Here is an 18,542-nt window from a genome sequence, read left to right on the forward strand (position 1 = left end):
CCTGCAAAGCAGGATGTGAAGAAATTTAAAGAAAGTTCTCAAATTACACACTTCAAGATGAATTGGTGATGAGAACTGTTAATCTAAACTCATCATTCAAGGGCAATAAGGAAAGCCAAAACATAATGCTAGAATTTGCAGCCATTATTGCTGAGCTTACTGTTGTCTATAAATTCAATGATCACTTCAGCAGTGGGGTGTCTGAAAACTGCATCCATTTTATGTTTAAAACTGCATTTCCTACATATCCTCTACATTTTGTGTTGGCTGTAACTAAGACAATTCCTAAAAATCAGATTTGAATAAAGGAGTACAACCTGACATAGTGTATAGAGCAAAAATCTGCCATTTCTACAAGATGGGACCTTAAAAAACAAAATAACACAAGAAGTTCAGAATGTAGGTGATCACGGTGACATATATGATCCCCAACACAACAAGTCTTGTTTCTGGCTTGATAAATTGCACTGTTAAAAATGTTACTATATGCATTTAAAACTAGTAAGAAAGATACGCTTACTAATATCTCGATTACCTTGAGTTTGGCCGATGAGCATGTCCATTGGTGTCTATGCCTAGCAAATGCAGGAACAGAACCACTTTCTCATCATTCAGAGCAGAGAACAGTGTTTGATTGCTTCTGGAAGAATTAAAAAAGCTCTGTATGGAATAAGCCATTAATATATTAATCTGAGTAAAATAGAAGAAGATAAGCATCTTATTAAAACTAAATCATTGCTGTTTCCATGTCAAAATATTAGTAGTTATTAGAGTTTAAAAAGAGGAAAAATAATGACTTCCCAATTTACAGCTTGGAGGAAAACTACTATCAGTGCAATCAGCCCAAATTTTCAGCTTATCTAAGACAACATTTATGTTGAAGTGTTCTTTTGTTGTTTGGGTGGCTTTTTTTGTTGGGGTTTTATTTGTTGGTTTGTTTTGGTTTTGTATGGGTTTTTTTGAGTTTGCATAGGCAAAAATACATCATCCCTTCTTTGCCTCCTGTATAAACAAATTGATGAGCCATTCCTGAGTGCCACTTATGGCTCTACATTTCTATTGATTTACTGAATTTAAACTGGAAGCAAAGGTCTCAAATACTCTTGCTTTGGAAAGAGGTTTTGCAGGACTGAGATATCACACTACAGTTTGTTTGCAGAAACTGAATTAAAAAAAGAACAAAACATGACATGCTTTGCAAATACATGAACTACAGAACATACATCTGCCTTGCACATGTCCTACTTAAGCATCCCTGAGGCAGATGCCAGGGGAGGATTTTCCCCTTGGACTGAATGAGTCTTGACATGGCTATTCTGTGTTATGCGAGCCACGTTACAGCAATGCAAAATGAAGGCAGACAGCTATTCCAGCATCAGCTCCTTAGTAACAGCACTGCCCAAGGAAACAAAGTTGGATAGGGTCTTAGTTCAAAAACCATCTAGAGGACCTTTCAGTACACTAACATAAGTGAGAGTGTCTTTGAACCTTATGTGAGTGTCCAGGGAAAATGCTGGTAGAGGCGGGGAAGCATATTTGCCGCCAAAGGACAGGGCAGTCCACCACCCAGCTGTGACAGTGATGGAGCTCTTAAAATCTAAAGCTCATACCCTTGTATGAACAAAAGTCACTGTACCCAGAGGAAGACCAAAGTGGCAGTGAGGATGCCACAGTGAGCTATGCCAAGAAACCATGGCAGTATGCAATTCCACTTTTCTAACTCCCTGAGTACACACAAGCCGCATGGACTAATATTTGCATGCTCTCAGCTTCAACTCTTGTCCAAACAAAATCACGACCAAAGTCCAGAGATATTTTAAACAAAGATAAAAGAAAAAAAATCCGTTTACATTAAATAGCAATACAATTATTTTAAAGGAGATTTTCATTTCCCACAGAGATCCATCTACCTGCACATATTTGACCACAGAATGAAGAAGCTTTGCAGAGCACACCAGTAATTTGCAGGATACAATAAAACCCTGTTTCCTTAATTTAATTAAATAAAAGGAAATCAAAACAAAGCATATCAAAACAGACAAGCAGGAAAACTCCCAAAATTAAACCCTAAAATGTAGATCAATATTAGAAAGCATATATGATTTTCTACCACAGAATGATTAAGCAAAATAAACCATTCAGAGGAAGGTGAGGCCTGAGCTTATGTCCCACCAGACAAATCCCCATGATACACCAAAAGCATCCCACTTTCCCCATCCCAGCCATCTCATAAGCCAGAGCAGCAGCAACAGCCAGAAGAGTTTTCCTGAATTCTGGCCAATTACAAGCAAGAAGACAAAAGGAAGATGAGTGCAACCTAAGATGTGACATCTTTTCCCAGAGCAAACAGCAAACTTTATCCCATGTAACTTGAAAAAAAATGGTCTACTGAAAAAAATTCCAAAAAGTAGCAGGAATCTCACCACAGGGAGTGATGGCTGATAAAGGTGGTGATTTGGGAAGCAGGTACCAAACACACTAAGGGCAAAATCACTTCACCTTGCTCGGGATGTCACTGAACTGTTTGTTCAGAAGTATCTTTGTACCTCCATATAGCCTGCTAAAGGCCTCTTCTTTTTGGTACTCAGTGTTCACAAAACTTGAGTCCTACCTCTAGTCAGCACTAGTTCCCAACCCATCACTCTATTTTAACTATCCTCCTGTCTCACTCTTTTATTCTTGCTTCCCTTTAATTTCCTCTATTCAGTAATATTGCCTCCATTGTATATGTAAGCTGAATCTCACCAAGAAGTTTCAGGAACAACAGTAAACAACTAAGAGGCTGAGAGCACTCAGTTTTTCCAGTCTCAAGTAAAAGCAGCTAAGGAGAGGTCCCATTGCTGTATACAACCAATCTACCATGAGGGTGAAGGGGATCTCAATACTCTGATTGAGCCAGACTGATCAGAGAGCCTCAGAGATGAGATAGGGGGAAACTCACAATTTGGAATGTGGAAAATTGCAGTAAGACAAAGAGACTTTTAAAAATTATTTGGAAGACCATAACTATAGCCAGCTGCTTAAAAGGCTTGTCCTTGGAGATGCTCAAAACTCGACTGGGAAAAACCTTAGCACATTGTTCTATCAGAACCTCCTTCATGAAGAGAGATGGATTCAAGACAACTACAGCTTCCTTTCAAACTTCTTTTTAAATTATCCTGGCAACTTTTGCTTGATTTTCTGGCAACTAACAACAAAATAATGCACTGGTTACAACTGATATGCAACATAAAGATATGATACCAAGTTTCCCATTAAAACATTTACAGCAAGCTGTGAACTTAATTATAATGTAATACTAATTAAACTACTACAACAGAATTTTAGTTATAACTATGTGAAATCTTGATTTAATCATCTCCCTCCTCAGATGGGAGAAAGGAAAGAAGAAAAAATTATTTACAGATGTCTAAACAAAATAGGAACCTTAAAATGTTAAACATCTAAGTAGTTTGGGACCTTTTGTTTCCTCAAACTATGTCTTCCATGGAAGCATGATTCTTTAGTACAGCTGATAAACTGTTGCTGACTACATGTACTAGGGAGACCAAACAAACTTCTTTTTACAAAGCTCCTTAATCTAGGACAACTTAATTTAATTGGCTGCTTAAAGCTGTGCACACTGATTTGTGCTGATGGGAGAGTTTAAATAGTTATGCCAGTTTTCAGATGTAAAACGAAAGTACAAAGGCAGGACAAAAATATATGCCAGGTTTAGATCCATTGAGCATGATCATGCACAAGACACGCATTTAAAATAAATCATAAAACCATTGTACTGCTAATTAGAGCAGAACTATATTGAAATCCACTGGCACAAATCAACATCCAGTCACAGCACTGTCTGCAGAGCTTCAAAGTTTAGCATAATTCAGGTCTGGACTCCATCCACCACCCTGCACAGAAAGGACAGTCTGAAGGGTTGGATGGCCTTTCTCCAGCAGAAAAGGGACAAAGGAAGAATGGAATACTGTGTTCAAAGTGAGAAGAGAATACAAGAAAAACCCACAATTTTTGGCCATCCGTATCTACATGTCCCTTTCAGTGAGAAGACATTAACTGAATACCTTGAGCATATCCTACCCTTTGGTCATAATAAATTGTGGTTAGGCCATTACTGGAACTCATCTCCAAGACTGAGTTCCTGGAATTTAAACTTTTACACTAAAAGTAAAAAAAAAAAAAAAGTTGAATCTTCCAAAACTGTTTTAAAATATTTAATAAATATTTTCAAAAATCAGAAATGCATCAACAAGACTGTTTTTTCCCATTAGTTAATCTAGACTTAAAGTATTTTGGTCCCTAGTTTCTTAGCACAGACTCAACCTAGGATTTAGGTAAAGGTAATGTAACTGATAATCATTAAGCATCATAATCACATCACAGTGATTATACTCTATTGCTTAATTATTAGTCCAGCTTCTTAAAAAAAAAAACACAAAACACACCAGAAGAACCCCCAAACAACCCAAAATCCAGAAAAAAAAGAACACAGTCCATTAACTCCATGCCCATATGGAACTCCAAACCACTCCCAAGTTATTACTGCACATTAATACTGCTGAATTTTCACACTGCTGTAGATAAAAAACCCACACAGTCTAGTCCATGATGTATTTTCTGTCCCAGGAAAGGGTTATGATCACCTTGTATCATGAGGAGACATGACAAGAACTATCAAGTGTCAAACATTTTTCTTCTGCTCATGATTTAAGCATAGATACAAATAACAAGCAGTTAGAGTTTACTATCTCCTGATGGTAAGCTACTATTAGATAGCATTTTTAAAGAGAACAAGCAATCTCAGAGTGCTAGCACTAGCAGCCCAAACATGAGTTAGCCATTCTTCATTTTATCCACATCTTTTTTTGGGGCAAAGGAAGGCACAAGTGGCTCTCATGATGCTTGGAACCTGTGGACTGCAGAGTAAAGAGGAAGTGCATTTGGTGTCTTTTGCTTCCTAAAGAAGCAGAAATCCAGAGAGCGTGTTGGCCACCACACGAGTTGAACAATATATTGTTAAATACTTGAGATAAAACACAAAGGAGGAAAAAAAGAGTAGGCAAAGCAGAATTTAGATTCCAGCATACTGTCATTCCTACTTATAGATAATCTCACTAGCACAGCTGAAAGTTGTTTGAGCTATAATAGCAGAGTGACCTTGGTTTAAGTAAGCCTCAAGTTTCACACTCCTGAAGCAATTGTTGATGTGTAGTTGAAGAGACAATTAATGGAATGTGAGGCTTATGCCAGTCAATCAAGTCCTATCCATTCACAGTATGGAATTTAGATGGGCAAAATAAGTCTTAAAAATAATGGTGCTGGCTCCAAGGAAAAAGTAATCAGTAATGACATATATTTTAAACATATCATTATAGCTTGAAAGGATAAATGCCATTAGGTGTTCTGAAGCAAAAGAAAGGTAGTACCACCCTCACATACTTGTGCAGCTCCAAATGACAGCAGGGTGCAACTTTATGACAACAGCTATTCAACTGTAACTGACAGCCTAATTTGATTTGTATTATTCATATGCATTACAACACACAACATGGCACAAGTGCACATTCAGGGAGATGATGGCATTCGAAAAAAAACATCTTTTCACCTGCAAATCACTTCCTTTGAAAATTAGCAAACTATAATGAACTTTTCCACCTTATGTCACTATTTAAAGCAGAACCACCCTTCACTTTCTCAATCGATGATGATTTGGTTTTTTGATTTATTTTATTTTCTGTTTGTTTGATTTATGCTGGTTAGCTATACTAATGCATACAGCCCAAAGATCCTGTAAAAAAAAGTACAAGCCTTAAACTCCATTAACATTGTTATGGGATCCAGAAAGTAACATACTTAATTGTTTCAGTGATACAGGTATTTATACACTAGTGCCCATTACCATCATTTCTTAATCCAGAACAAGTGAGGCAGCATGAAATAACAAATACAGGAATTAATGAATAATCAGAAATCATGTGCCTTGGGCTATTAACACTTATGGTAACAGTGTCACAGAAAACAACAGTCATGAACCAGCACTGACCCATCAGCTGAGCAGAAAACCACATCAACAAAGTCTACAGCTCCAGGGTCTAAGCTGCCTTCTGGCCTCTGTCACACACCGTGTCCCCCAAACCAAACTGTGACTGCTCTGGCAGCCAGAGCATAGTATGAACCACAGCAGAAAATTAGAAGCCACCTACATCTATCAGGAAAAGCCACACTGAACAATTACAGTCAGGGTACAAGCCTGACAAAAAAAAAAAAATCAAAAAAAAATCAATAATGTTGCTTATTTTGCTTTCATAATGAAGACTTATAATTTCAGCCATGCTGCAATACCTGTTATAAAATCCTTAACTAACTGCATTCAAGATCTTAAAGGGTCTAGCACTCCAAGATGGGTTTCATATTACAGGTAAACAACACAAAGGAAAGCCAAGGATGTTTTTTACAGGGTACTTTAGTTAGTTTTTTAATTAGCATTGAAAGAGAAATGCTTCCTTTAAGCATCTATTATGTTTGTCATAAAAGTTGATTCAAGAAATTTCTACTTATGACCCCAAGAGATAGGTCTTTCAAAACTTTCTTACTTTCTAGTTCTATGACATAGTGTTAACATTCTGTGATAAACTTAACATGCAACTGTGCTTTTTATAAACAGGTAGCATAGAAAGATTCTCTGCTTACCTTAACATGATCAAAAACCCATAAATCAAGCTTGGCTGCATCTTCTGCTCCAAAGTCTTCACTTTCTGCTGCGTAACAAAATGTATAAACATGATCTCCAGTAGCACCTGCAAAAACAATATAGATGGCATACAAGACACAAGGCTTTTTGCTTTTCTCATAGTCAAAAATACTTTCATGCACAGGAGTAGAAACCTACCAAGAATGATGAACCTGAAAGAAGCCACAGAAATTTTCTGCTTATTTTAAGCTTTCCCGCAATTAATCTTTTTTGGAAGCCTGGATAACATTTTATCTCAATACCTTATCAGCATCTCAGAGGAATGAAGAACAATGTTATCCAGTATGCTCAGGAAAGGAAATAAAATATGGAAAAGCAGATAGGAGAAAACCAAATCCCAGTTTAAGCAAAACTTAAACAGCATTTGGTTTTGAACCAAAGAATTTCACTGAGAAACTTCTAACCAAGGAAGATTGATATTCATAGTCTCATTTGAACATGTGTTTTGGGGGTAGGCTGTTTAAGAAAAATTTGCTCAGCTTTTGGTAGCTCAACTGAATCATACATGACAGCGCCTTATCCATGAGGTCTCTTCCACAGGAAAACATCATGTATCACGTGTCTAACAAAGGCATCAGGAGGGTTACTGTATTTAAATTCTAGCTATCAAAAGCCCAGTGGACAACTTCAGGGAGACAATATTAAAAGTCTGCATGTTTAAAACGAGTATCCAAAACAGAAAAGGGAGAACTACTGGACTTTTTTCAGCCACAAAGTACAACACAAGGGCCACTGATGTGCAAACACAGCATCTGGACATGGCGACTTCATTCTCTACTCACAGTCAAGGGAGCAAAGCAGAGAAGAGAGGGGGCTGGGGGGGTAAGACAAAGACATGCAAGAAATTAAATTTTAGAAGTCCTGAAAAGATTTGAAGCTAGGTGAAGTTTAACTAAATAATTCAGTCAATGGCAGAACTGTTCCAGTTCAGGGGTGCCATTTATACTGTGACTGTGTAAACTCCCAGAGAGGAAAATGTTCTTCAATCAGCTGATGACCAGAGAGATCCAATCTGCTGGATGTCACAATTATATAATGCGGTTGTGTAAGCTTCCAGGCTTGTGAATGAACAAACATCTCAGCATAAGGCAGCTGCTTAACCAAGATTATGTGGAAACCCACACAAAGGGATGCAGGTATTTCAGGCCAGGAAGATGAAAGCTGGCACAGATTTTCTGGTGCAGCTCTCCCCTGTGCCCCTGGAGATGTTACTTCTACTTATAACACAGAACACTCACTGCAGTTCTCAGTCTAAAAGAAAAGGAAGAAAATACTGCCAGGCATTAAGAAGTGAATTCAGGAGTTCCAACTGGTGGATAAATGAGTTCAAAAGAAGAAATAAGTCCTGTCTATCACTGCCAGGATGACTGATAGTGTAAGAGGATAGAATGCTGTAGTGTTTTTCCAGAGTGCCACAGCAAACCTGAGAAGTCCTTCCTTGAGAAGTGTCACACCAAAGAAGCACAGAGTTTGCAAACAAAGCAAAGGAACACAGCCACCACTTACCCATTTCTAATTCCTACCAAAGTGAAACAAAACAATTCGCCCAACCCAGCACTGCAGTAAAGAGAAAGGGTGGCAAAATGAAGTCATACCAGGAAAGTTTTGGGGTTTTTTAAATAAGAAATTATATTATGCAATACTTTAGAAATTATTATTTGTTCCATTGTTTGAGGTGGCAGGCAACAGTATGCCAACACTTTCTTTAAGTCTGGGGATGAAGAAGCAAAGACAGGATAGAGAAGTAGAAGAAAGCCAGGGATGAAAACATCTTTTAGAAGCTGCTGGACTTGACAATGCCATTACACTATGGGAAATAACTGGAGATGCCAGGAACTCCAAAAAAAGATACCACCTATTGTTTTTGCCCTCTTCTCTGCCACTATATCTCACACTCAGCATCAATATTCAAATATTAGGATCAGGGATAAAGTTACCACACTCTTACAATAAGATTTACGTTCCGCAGAAACTGAATGTCTCGCTCTGCTAGTGGGGCTTGTCTCTGACAAGCCTGTCATGGGTCAGAGTCCAGACCACCAGGAGAATTTGCCAGCGAATTTTGCAGGCACAAAAGAGTGGGGAAAAGTATGAATGCGCAAAAACAGTCAGACACTGAGAAGGACAGAGTGTGGCCGTCAGAGAGCTATCATCAAATACAGCCATGTGACAGATACGAGAAATTCTGCATTGTTTAACAAAAAGGAATTAAACCAGAAGATTAAGAGGTCTGTCTGTCCAGAAAAATCCTGACAATGGTTTGGCCCATGATTTTGATGATACCTTTCTTCATACTCAAGTTAAAACAATGACTGTAGCCTTTCTGGAAGCTTCCAAAAAAGAGAAGGGAACCCATGAAACAAAGGGCAATCTGGGTGCAACAAAGTAGTATATACTTCCCCTCAGAGAAGCAACAGCCTCAGCAGCTTTTTCAGCATGACATTTAATACTCTGGAATATACTCCAACCCAGGCCACTGTCAGAACAGTACAGGGCTGGATTTTTCAGGTCAAGCCTCAAGTCCTGGCAAGTCTAGAAAAGAAAAGGCTTAAGGAGCACTCTGGAAACAAAATAGGCATTTTCAAAAATGTTATTTTTAGATAATTTCAAGGTTATAATCTAAAAACATCATAGAAAATAAAGTTAAAATTAGCACAGTGAATTTGTGTATCTTAAGTGAGTTTAACTACTAGAAACAAATGCCTTTTAATCCTGCTCAAGATACAAAGTTACTTCAGACATTTTCTGAGATTGAAATACTAATTACACAGTCATTAAAACTTTGCCAAATTTAGATTTCATGTATATCTATTTTGATATCTTAAAAAAATCTGTGAGCATTTTTTTACTTCCTTAAAGAATTCTCAACCATTTTTTTGAAATATATATTTTATTACAAGAAAAGTACCTAGAGAAAATAGACAATGACAGGAAACAAAGGATTTTTCTGTGCTTCCCAAAAGGCAGCAGGTGTCATATAGTCTTTATGCACATAGTTCTTCCAGCAAAATTTGGAACATAGTAGCACGACAAAATACACACAAGAAGAGTCCTGTGGCCTCACTAATTTGCAACATGAAAAGAAAGGGGCACATAGCTTAATTTCTCTCTATCTCCTTCTTGGCTTTTTTGTAAAAGTAAAGGTGAAAAACAAACACTTGATTCCTTTCCCTTCCGTACTATAAAACTTGTCCTCTTTGAAAGAAAGGGAACTATCTTTTCCTAGAAAAAAATTAATCTATCTTTCTATCATAAGAAACCATGATTCATGTTCTGACACAGCACCTACTTCTCAGATACATGACTGCACTTAAACTTTGACAACTTTGGGGGATTTTCCTCCCCCCTGCTAAAGGAAGCTGCATTGCTGATACCACTCAGAACAAGCCATACAGAGAGTATTATCCTTGCACATCTCTTCAGATAACATCAAAGCTGCTCACAAGTCCTCTGCTTATCATCTTACTCAAACAAAACCAGTAGAAGGACAGAGCTCTGGGAAATTCTTGAATTCCCCAAATATTTTCCCAAGAACATATCCCTAAAAATACAAATAATCTGTCCAAGGGCAACTACCTTTCCCCTCTCCCCAGCCACCATCACACTATTTCCAAATACAAACTGTAATCTGAGGTCATGGGAAATTATCAGGAGATATTTTTACAGCTCATCATAAATTCATGAGGCTTAAGCAAAGAGCAGAAGAGAGGGGCGTGGGGGGGAATGTCAGGATGTGAGGGGGAAGACACATGAGTTCAGAAAAAGTTCAAAAATTATCATGAGAAATATGATGTATATCTTCTCTAAACCAGTATTACATTCCACTCCTATCCTGCCTATCTCATTTCTCTTATTTGTCAATACCAATGCCTAGACCAGAACAACAGAACATGTCCTTAGCTTGCCCCTTTTTCACATGAGACTCCTTATTCTGAGATTATGTGAAAGGGTGTATATGCATTCATTCTTCCAAGAAAACAACAATATTGAACCAGGAGAACCTTTAAACATTTGAAGTGTTGCTCAGCAATCTCTGCATGCTCAAATACCAGTTGCACAGGACTGACAAGACTTTAACACACTGCACATCACAGGCATAAGACCTCAGCTTCAGGAATAGTACCAGGAAGTTCTTGCTTGCATACAGTTCTTCCCTTTACATATTAATGTTCTGAGTAGAAGCAGGATACCCCACAACAAGCTACTTCTTCAGCTCTGACACTGAAAAAGCCTGGCTACAGATCCATCTCCCAGCTCACTGGGAGCTGCAGGCTTGAAGGAAAGTCCCAGCTGCAGACTTGCAAAACAAGAGTTTTAAACCTCAGCAAAGGAAAAAAATACTATGTCCTTATAACTAAAGGTGTGTTCCTTTAGTATACTGACAGAATTAGCTAAGGTCTATTTAAATGCATGAGAAATAAACAGTGGTATCCTCATCAAAAGCCTGCTTCTTTTCCTCCACTCCATCTTCATTTCACAAACTAGAAATCAAGTATACAGAAATACACAAACTGAAAATACTTTTTTCACCTTCTCTAACTCAAAAATACTAAGTGTCTATATTTTACTACCTGATAACTATGTGTTAAAGATTCATAAAATTAAGTCTTACCTTTTGCAAACATTGGCAAGATATCTGGGCTTCCCCAGCTCCAGGTATATTTACTTTCATTGAAAACAGAGTCAAATTCCACTGGATTCTCCTTCCATCCTGTTAAACAAACACATCTGCATTTAAATGGCATTGACAGAAGATCTCATTGACTGCTAAAATTGACAGTCCATGCAAAATGTTGTGGGTTTTTTTTAAAAGTTTCCCTAATATTATTTCACAATAAACTCCAAACTGTGAATCTTGATTTTAATTCCATTTAAACATCTATTAGAATTACTCCCCCATTCATTAAGAAGTGAGCTGAAAACCTAGGCTAATCTCATTATGTAGAGTTTCAAACAGGCAAAGCACACAGCTGGTTTATCTTCTAAAGAGCTAGCATTTTCCTGAATTCTGCATCTCCTATTGCCTGAACTCAGTTTTTGGCATTTCAAGTAATAAGATACACACTTACATATTTCCCGAAATCATGTTGCACTTCCTTACAATAAAACCTTCAAGATTTTCTGTTTCCATGAAACGGCACTTGACAGAACATAATATGGAGATGCTCTTAACTAGGTATCCCTGCCAATCCTGCATTTGCAGTGGTTGTCAGAAGGAAGAACCTTTTCATTAAGAACATGAACAAGACCAATTCCTCTCACCTCCCCTGTCCAAAACCAACACACATGGCTAGTGTTCAGGTCTGGAAGCCTAAGGGGGAAGGCGGAGGAACACATAAAAGACCAAGTCAGTAATGAGAAGGGTTGTTCTGCATAAATAAGCCCCAAACACTCAGTAACAGCTCTGGAAAAACATGGGTTTGGAGGGGGCTTTTACTTCATTTTGCTCCTGATTCTCCAACTCAAGCTAGGAATGGTTCAGCTGAGACACCGCAGTTCATTTGTTGTTTGCAACATCTACTTAGCCACGTCCTAGTACATCCCAAATGATAATTGAAAACTCAGTTACACGAAGCAGTGAGGCCATAAGATACTTCTGCTTTTAGGTTCAGGCTGTTAAATTCAACCATATTAAAAATATTAATTTATGTAACCTATTTTCCTAGCTATCAATATTAGGAGTGGGAAATCCATCCAAAATTACTATTTTCCATATCATCTTGGCATACAAACTACAGTGCAGGTATTTATCAATCAGCACATCACTGAAACACTTTGGAGTTTGCACTTCGGAGGACAACATTCAAAGCTTTAGGACCAGCCTACCTTTAGCAACTGCACTGACATCCTCATAAAATCCAGCAATAAGTGCAACGTGCCCCGGCCTGGATTCTGTTGGGACCCGGGTGTGAGAGATTCCCCAGCTGCCAATATTCTCTAGAATACCCCTGAGAAAAGGATTCAAGGCAGTTAACGTTCATGACTCGTTCAAGTACAACAAATTGCAGATAAAAAGAGTGACAGGTAGATGTGAGGCAGGAAATGTAAAAAAAGCCCCAAACCCAGACTAAAACAGATTTCCACTACCACCTGCTGTGCAGTAAAACAAGCAGAACATTAACCTGCAAGTAGTTCTATACTACAGCACTGCACAGAGAGCATTACTATCGTGGCCCATCAGCACTGCAAACAGATGAGTTCAGCTGGTGTTCTAATACACTTAAAATTAACATGCTATTTTTTTTTTCTGCTGCTTTCCCCTTTAGCTTTTTTCCCCCCCAACAAATTATTTCTGCCTGGTATTACTCTTCTTTGTTCTTTCCATTCAGCCTGAAAAGTGTCTAGTTCAATCTTATCTTATTCTCTAAATACACTCAATTATAATTAGCTCTTTTGACCATGTCTGCCTTTATCTGTGCTGAATCTTGGAAGCAATACCAAGAGAATTCAAACCCCACATAAATCTAAGGTGCAAATAATCTTGGCAACAAGAAGAAAATTTAAGTAAACCTTGCATCTTTTGCAATTACACTGAAGTGAAGGAGGATATATTCTCACCACACAGACAGAAATACATCAAGTGTCCAGGGTTTATGCACATACAGTAAATAGTTACAGCAGGTAAAAAGCCAAGAAAACAGAGGATAAAGCCCAAGCATAAGAAGCAGCCTCATAAACTATTCTTGTCTGCTGAAGATCTGAACATCTGGAGCCTGTCACGAAGCAAGAGGTGAGTGTTAGCATATGCTGTTTTCTTGTCTCCATCTTCTGGAAGAACAGAAATATTCACTGCTCACTGTCAGAGCAAGGGAAGTAAGAAAACAAAACACAACAGGACGTATATTATACCGATTTTTAGGAAAAACCCGCAGAATCTTCTGAACAAATTCAAAGTAGTTTTTAACAGTCAAGTTACTAGAAAATTAAATTTTTTTTGTTCATGATATAAGCTACCAAATTTGCTATGTTTATGTGTTTTAGTCCAAGTAAATTCTGGGTTCATGCCTTTAAACACTCACCTTAGACCTCACACCCTCAGACTTACTTGAAAGCTCACAGAACTACTTGGAACAGCCCAAATACTACAGTGAGGAATTTAAAAGTATATAGAGACTAATATGTTATTCCTAGTCTCATCTCAGCTAGGAGATAATGCAAGTCACAGTGAAAAAAGTAATTAGAAAAAAGGATTTATGTATTAGTCAAAGTGTTTTTTTATTTTTCTCACTACAGACTGATCAGAATGTCTTGTACTAACATACATTAATAAAACACTTATTCAAAAATAAAACACTTGAGTTCTCCTCAGACTTCATTGTAACAACAGGTAGAAAATTGATTTAAATTAGAATTTGATTTCTATTGAATTGGAAAATAATTCTTTACCTTTGCTTGTCAACAATAGGATGACTTCAGGATCTGAAGTCAACAATAACACATACCAGGCAGAAAAAATGACATGACATATAAATTTGTCATTTACCTATTCAAAATTAATTTAGATACTTTGAATTACTTCAATGCCTTTTACTCAAAAGAACCACCAAAAAAAAAAATAACTTCCATGACAGCATAAACATTAGCTAGCCATAATAACAATGGTAAGTATTAATACGATATAGTAATATGGCTGAAACACAACAGGCAAGGAAGAAAACATCTTCCTTGAAATCACCATTGCAGCAATTCAGATCACTTACTGGCCCTAACAGCTACGACAACAGTGCTGAAAAACAGATTTTTCAAGAATATTGTGGAAGACTAGGTACTTGGTGTACATGTATTATCCAACAATCTGCTTCAAGCCTAATGGATATTCATTTTTAATTCCACATTCCTATTAAAACTTTGCTTCTTTTAATAGCACATTGCTACAAGAATGGCTCTTGCTCATTTAAAGACAGTCTTTCCTCATTAACTATGCAGTAGTTCCCAAGGTACTCCACTTGGATCAGACTAATAATCTGGCTGTTATGTTGCCCACTACTATAAAGTGGGTAAGGGACTGAACACTTGGAACTTAGGAATGAACATGCAAAAAAGTAAACTTTATATTAAATTTGCATATACTTTCAGTTAGTATTATTGAAAAAGGAATGTTCAGACAGCAATAACTTGGGAGAATAAAAAAGGAAACACTTCCAGAAACTAACACTTGTTATAATTAGAATAGAATAGAATATATAATTATAAATAATCTTGTCAACCTGTTTACAAAGTTAGCTTATGGAAGCTGTGTTGCTCAAAGGTTCAGGGACAAAACACTGAACCTGTTGCTTCAAAATTGTGGCAGCTCGTGTAATAGATCTGAAGATAAGCTCTGGGCTGCCTGATCTTCCACATTTCAAAAGGCATAGCATGCTTCAGGTTTTTTTCTTTTCAACATCTCTCACATATACATGCTCACACACATATGTACCTATATGCAGAATGAGAAATGAGAGAAATACAGATGGCACTTCACACCTCAACAAGCATTTTCTTCCAGTCAGCAACCTACTAGCATCTTTGCTTATTACAAGGCAGTTCTCCCCCTCCGTTCATTCATGTACTTTCAGCACCAGTGACAGTGCTTTACTTCTACAGATTTTGAAATAGAAAGTCTCTAACTCCACAAACCAGGTAAAGCAGAGAAAGCAAAAGTGCCAATTTTTCAGCAGTAGACAAGCTAATACATGGTTTAACTTTTTTCTAGGTAGGCATGATAATGCTGAGTGGCTGAAACTTAAAAAACTCAAATCACTTAGTAAAAAAAATACCCATTACAACTTTTTCCTGGCCACTACTCACCCCTCCTCTTAGTGATGAGGCCTTTACAGCATTCACACCTTGACGGTGTTGGTTGGCAATGCAAAAGACCAATAGTTTTACTGCTAAGAAAAGAAACTGCTCTGGAGTAAGCGTGAAGTCCACTGCTAGAAGACAACATGGTAAACTCACACTGATGTGGCAGATGCATGCCAGGGGCAGACAGCAACTTATAAAAACAGTAACAGCAGCAGCAGTAGGTACAAGTAAACCCATATGGACTGGCAAGCACTGGAGCAAGGACTCCTCATATTCCTGTACTACTTTTGCAACAGTGGACTGCAAAAGCCCTAAGAGCTTCAGACGACTGATTATTTGGGTTTGCTCTGATATTCAAGCCAGACCAATTCTATCATCACACAAAAGTAGTCTTATTTAATACCATATTTTTTTTTCAGTCTAGAAAATTAATTGTCTTATGCTCAAATAATTATCTTGATATAAGGAGAAAGGGAAAGTTAAGAATTAGTTCTAATCAGACAAGGATATAACTTTTAACACTTTTTTAGAAGGATTACTTTTTCACAGCCTTAAACTAAACCATTCCTTTAAGAAATTAGACACAAACTGTAGAGAGCACAAGGGAGGCAGCAAGGTCATGCATGCAGAAAAGGTGGAACAAAGAGGAAGTGGCAGCTTGCTGTTAGATCCATTCAGGATATCTCTTTTAATCACTCCTTAAAAAGTTTCATCAGTAGCTCAGCTTTAGAAGATAAACACATTAATGCACTACTACTCTTAAACTGAGTATCCAGGAAGCAGTCTAAATTTGTGACTGCAAGGCTTCAGAATTGATACCATGCTGATGTGAATGGAGAAAGTTCACTCCCCTCTCAGTTACTGGCAATCTGTAGGGTTCAGGGGACTCAATTTACACTGTCCTAGTTTTAGTAGCTTTGTGACAAGGGACCCAAGCTCACGCATTTCTGCACAGTGTAACTCTGCAAAGCTTATTACTTCAAAGGCAGTGCTCAAGCCACCACAATTGTTGTTGTTCTTCTTGTTATCTTCTCAACATTGTAGAGCTGCATCCAGAAATAAAACCTTGTAGCTCAATAGAGTTTTTGACTTACCGCAGGTAAGGTGCCCGGGGTGTGCCATTGCTGTTCAATTCATACAGAGAATGTGCTCGCAGACCATCAGCAACAAAAAGCACAAGACGTTTTGCTGGAGGTGGCAGTGGAGTCTGCTGAGGAGTCATTCCATGGACGAGAGGAGAGCTGAAGTAGATGTCAAAAATGGAGACCAAGAACACACAATGCACAAGGAGCCCTGCAAGTATGAAGATGGGTATATCCATGGCAGCAGCCGGCTGGCAAAGGCAAAGTACAACACTAAGAGAGAGAGAAAAATAAAGTTAGGCAGATGAGACTTACCAGAATCAATATTTATTTCATGTGTAATGGAAGACCCAACCACAGACATCCCTAGAATCCATAATCCATAATCCATTCCTACTTCCAACAAGCTTTTTTCCCCCAGAAGTCCTGGTCAGAGTCATTGCATGACTAATTCAGACCTGCAGATAACCATTATGTCTCAGCAATTCATCTCTGGTGTTTAGGGGTTTATTAGATGGCTTCAAAAGACCATTGAATCAAGCCAGTTTGTTTTGTTAGCTACATTTGTGACAGAAGACCCAGACAATGCAATGTCTCCATGAACATACTACCCTCTACTGGCTGCTTGCACAACAGAGTTGAAGTCTGTTCAGGCAAATGCAAGGCAGACAGATAAGAGAAAGCCATCCTATAATAAACATACATCCAACATTGCTTTTTTTTTCCTCCAAGTTTGCCATCAAATCTGGGCTCATTATACTCTGCCTAGAAACTGAAAGAATAAAGATGTACTGCTGAACACAGAATACTATTCCTCTTCTAAAACAAGTGGCAAAAGCACAATAGATGAAGAATGATGTTTCAAGAATTATTATAGTCTCTTTTTGAATGTTTTTTTTTTCCCTTCCCAGTCATCCTCTGAGGTCATGTTAGAGATACAAATATGCTTAATAACAGGAACACTGGAAACTGTCCATAGTTGCCAAGTGTGCTGTGGGGTTCATGAAGGTAAATGTGAATATTGGCTGAGCTAAGTGTGGGACCTGAGCCTGAACGAGCTTAGTTCTGACAAAGGACTTCTAGTGCTGCCCAAGCTGCTTAGTTATTTAAATATCAGCTAATTATCCACCTTAGCCAAACATCACCTCTATTCACCAATTAAGAAACAGATGTTCTTAATGGCCTGGAAGGTTCAGACTGCCTATGTAAATACACACCTTTCTCTAAAAGAAACAGTTTGTTTAAGAATCTAGTTAGTGTTTCTAAATGACAATAATATATATCTTGTTACTTTCAGAATTACAGACACAGGCAGCCACCACATGGTAAATCTACCACTCTAACTAAATAACGATAAAAGGCTTCACTGCCACATAACTTTAACTCTGATCAAAATTCTGAAAGATGTTTTTTAAAACAAAAAACTTAAGGGGCCAGGAAAACTGGAGGAAAAAAGGAAACACACTAAAAAAAGATTTGAAAGATAATACACATTACTTACTAACCCAAAGAAAATTTGGATCTCCAAGCAACTTAAACGTAACTTCCAATCCACCCATTTTCCTTACTGGAACAGAGATGCAACAACTCCAGCTCTAATCAGAAACATTACTATAGCAACTTCTCATTTGAGATATTTGGAGAGAAAACTACACTAAAAAAAATGAGATAACAAAATACAACGTTTCAAAGAGGCATGTAGTAGTCACATTTAAATAAACAAAAACTTTCCATTAATCAGGAGCTTACAAGCTTTTATGTCTGTCTACAAGTGAGATTCCAGGAGATTTGGAATATCTGTAAGTATCAGTTTGTTTATTTTTTTATTTTTAAGTATTCTGAGTTCCTGCATCAATTTAAATATATGAAATCACAATCATAGAAATACCACTAAGTTCAGTGCCAGAGCTCATTTTATT

The 18,542-nt window shown here is 37.7% G+C and overlaps 1 protein-coding gene across 8 annotated transcripts in view; it reads right to left on the reverse strand.

Moving 5' to 3' along the window:
* PIGN (phosphatidylinositol glycan anchor biosynthesis class N) overlaps nt 1-18,542 on the reverse strand; it is a 107,644-nt gene that overhangs the window by 77,534 nt on the left and 11,568 nt on the right. For 6 of the 8 annotated variants that reach the window (XR_015773660.1, XM_088061846.1, XM_088061856.1 and 3 more), the window contains exons 2-6: nt 16,636-16,896; nt 12,581-12,702; nt 11,367-11,465; nt 6,694-6,800; nt 536-660 (exon numbers count right to left, since the gene is read on the reverse strand). Coding sequence is in view for 7 of the 8 variants with exons in the window: in XM_088061846.1 (XP_087917972.1) it covers nt 536-660; nt 6,694-6,800; nt 11,367-11,465; nt 12,581-12,702; nt 16,636-16,862 (680 nt within the window). In the remaining variant the exon portion in view is untranslated. Of the gene's footprint in view, nt 1-535; nt 661-6,693; nt 6,801-11,366; nt 11,466-12,580; nt 12,703-16,635; nt 16,897-18,128; nt 18,232-18,542 lie in introns of those variants that run through there. The other 2 variants (XM_088061839.1, XM_088061864.1) reach the window with 2 other exon arrangements.

The sequence above is a fragment of the Pseudopodoces humilis genome, chromosome 1 (genome assembly GCF_049639895.1).
Source record: "Pseudopodoces humilis isolate 2021_Gansu_Grassland_sample_001 chromosome 1, ASM4963989v1, whole genome shotgun sequence".
NCBI classification, from domain to species: domain Eukaryota; kingdom Metazoa; phylum Chordata; class Aves; order Passeriformes; family Paridae; genus Pseudopodoces; species Pseudopodoces humilis.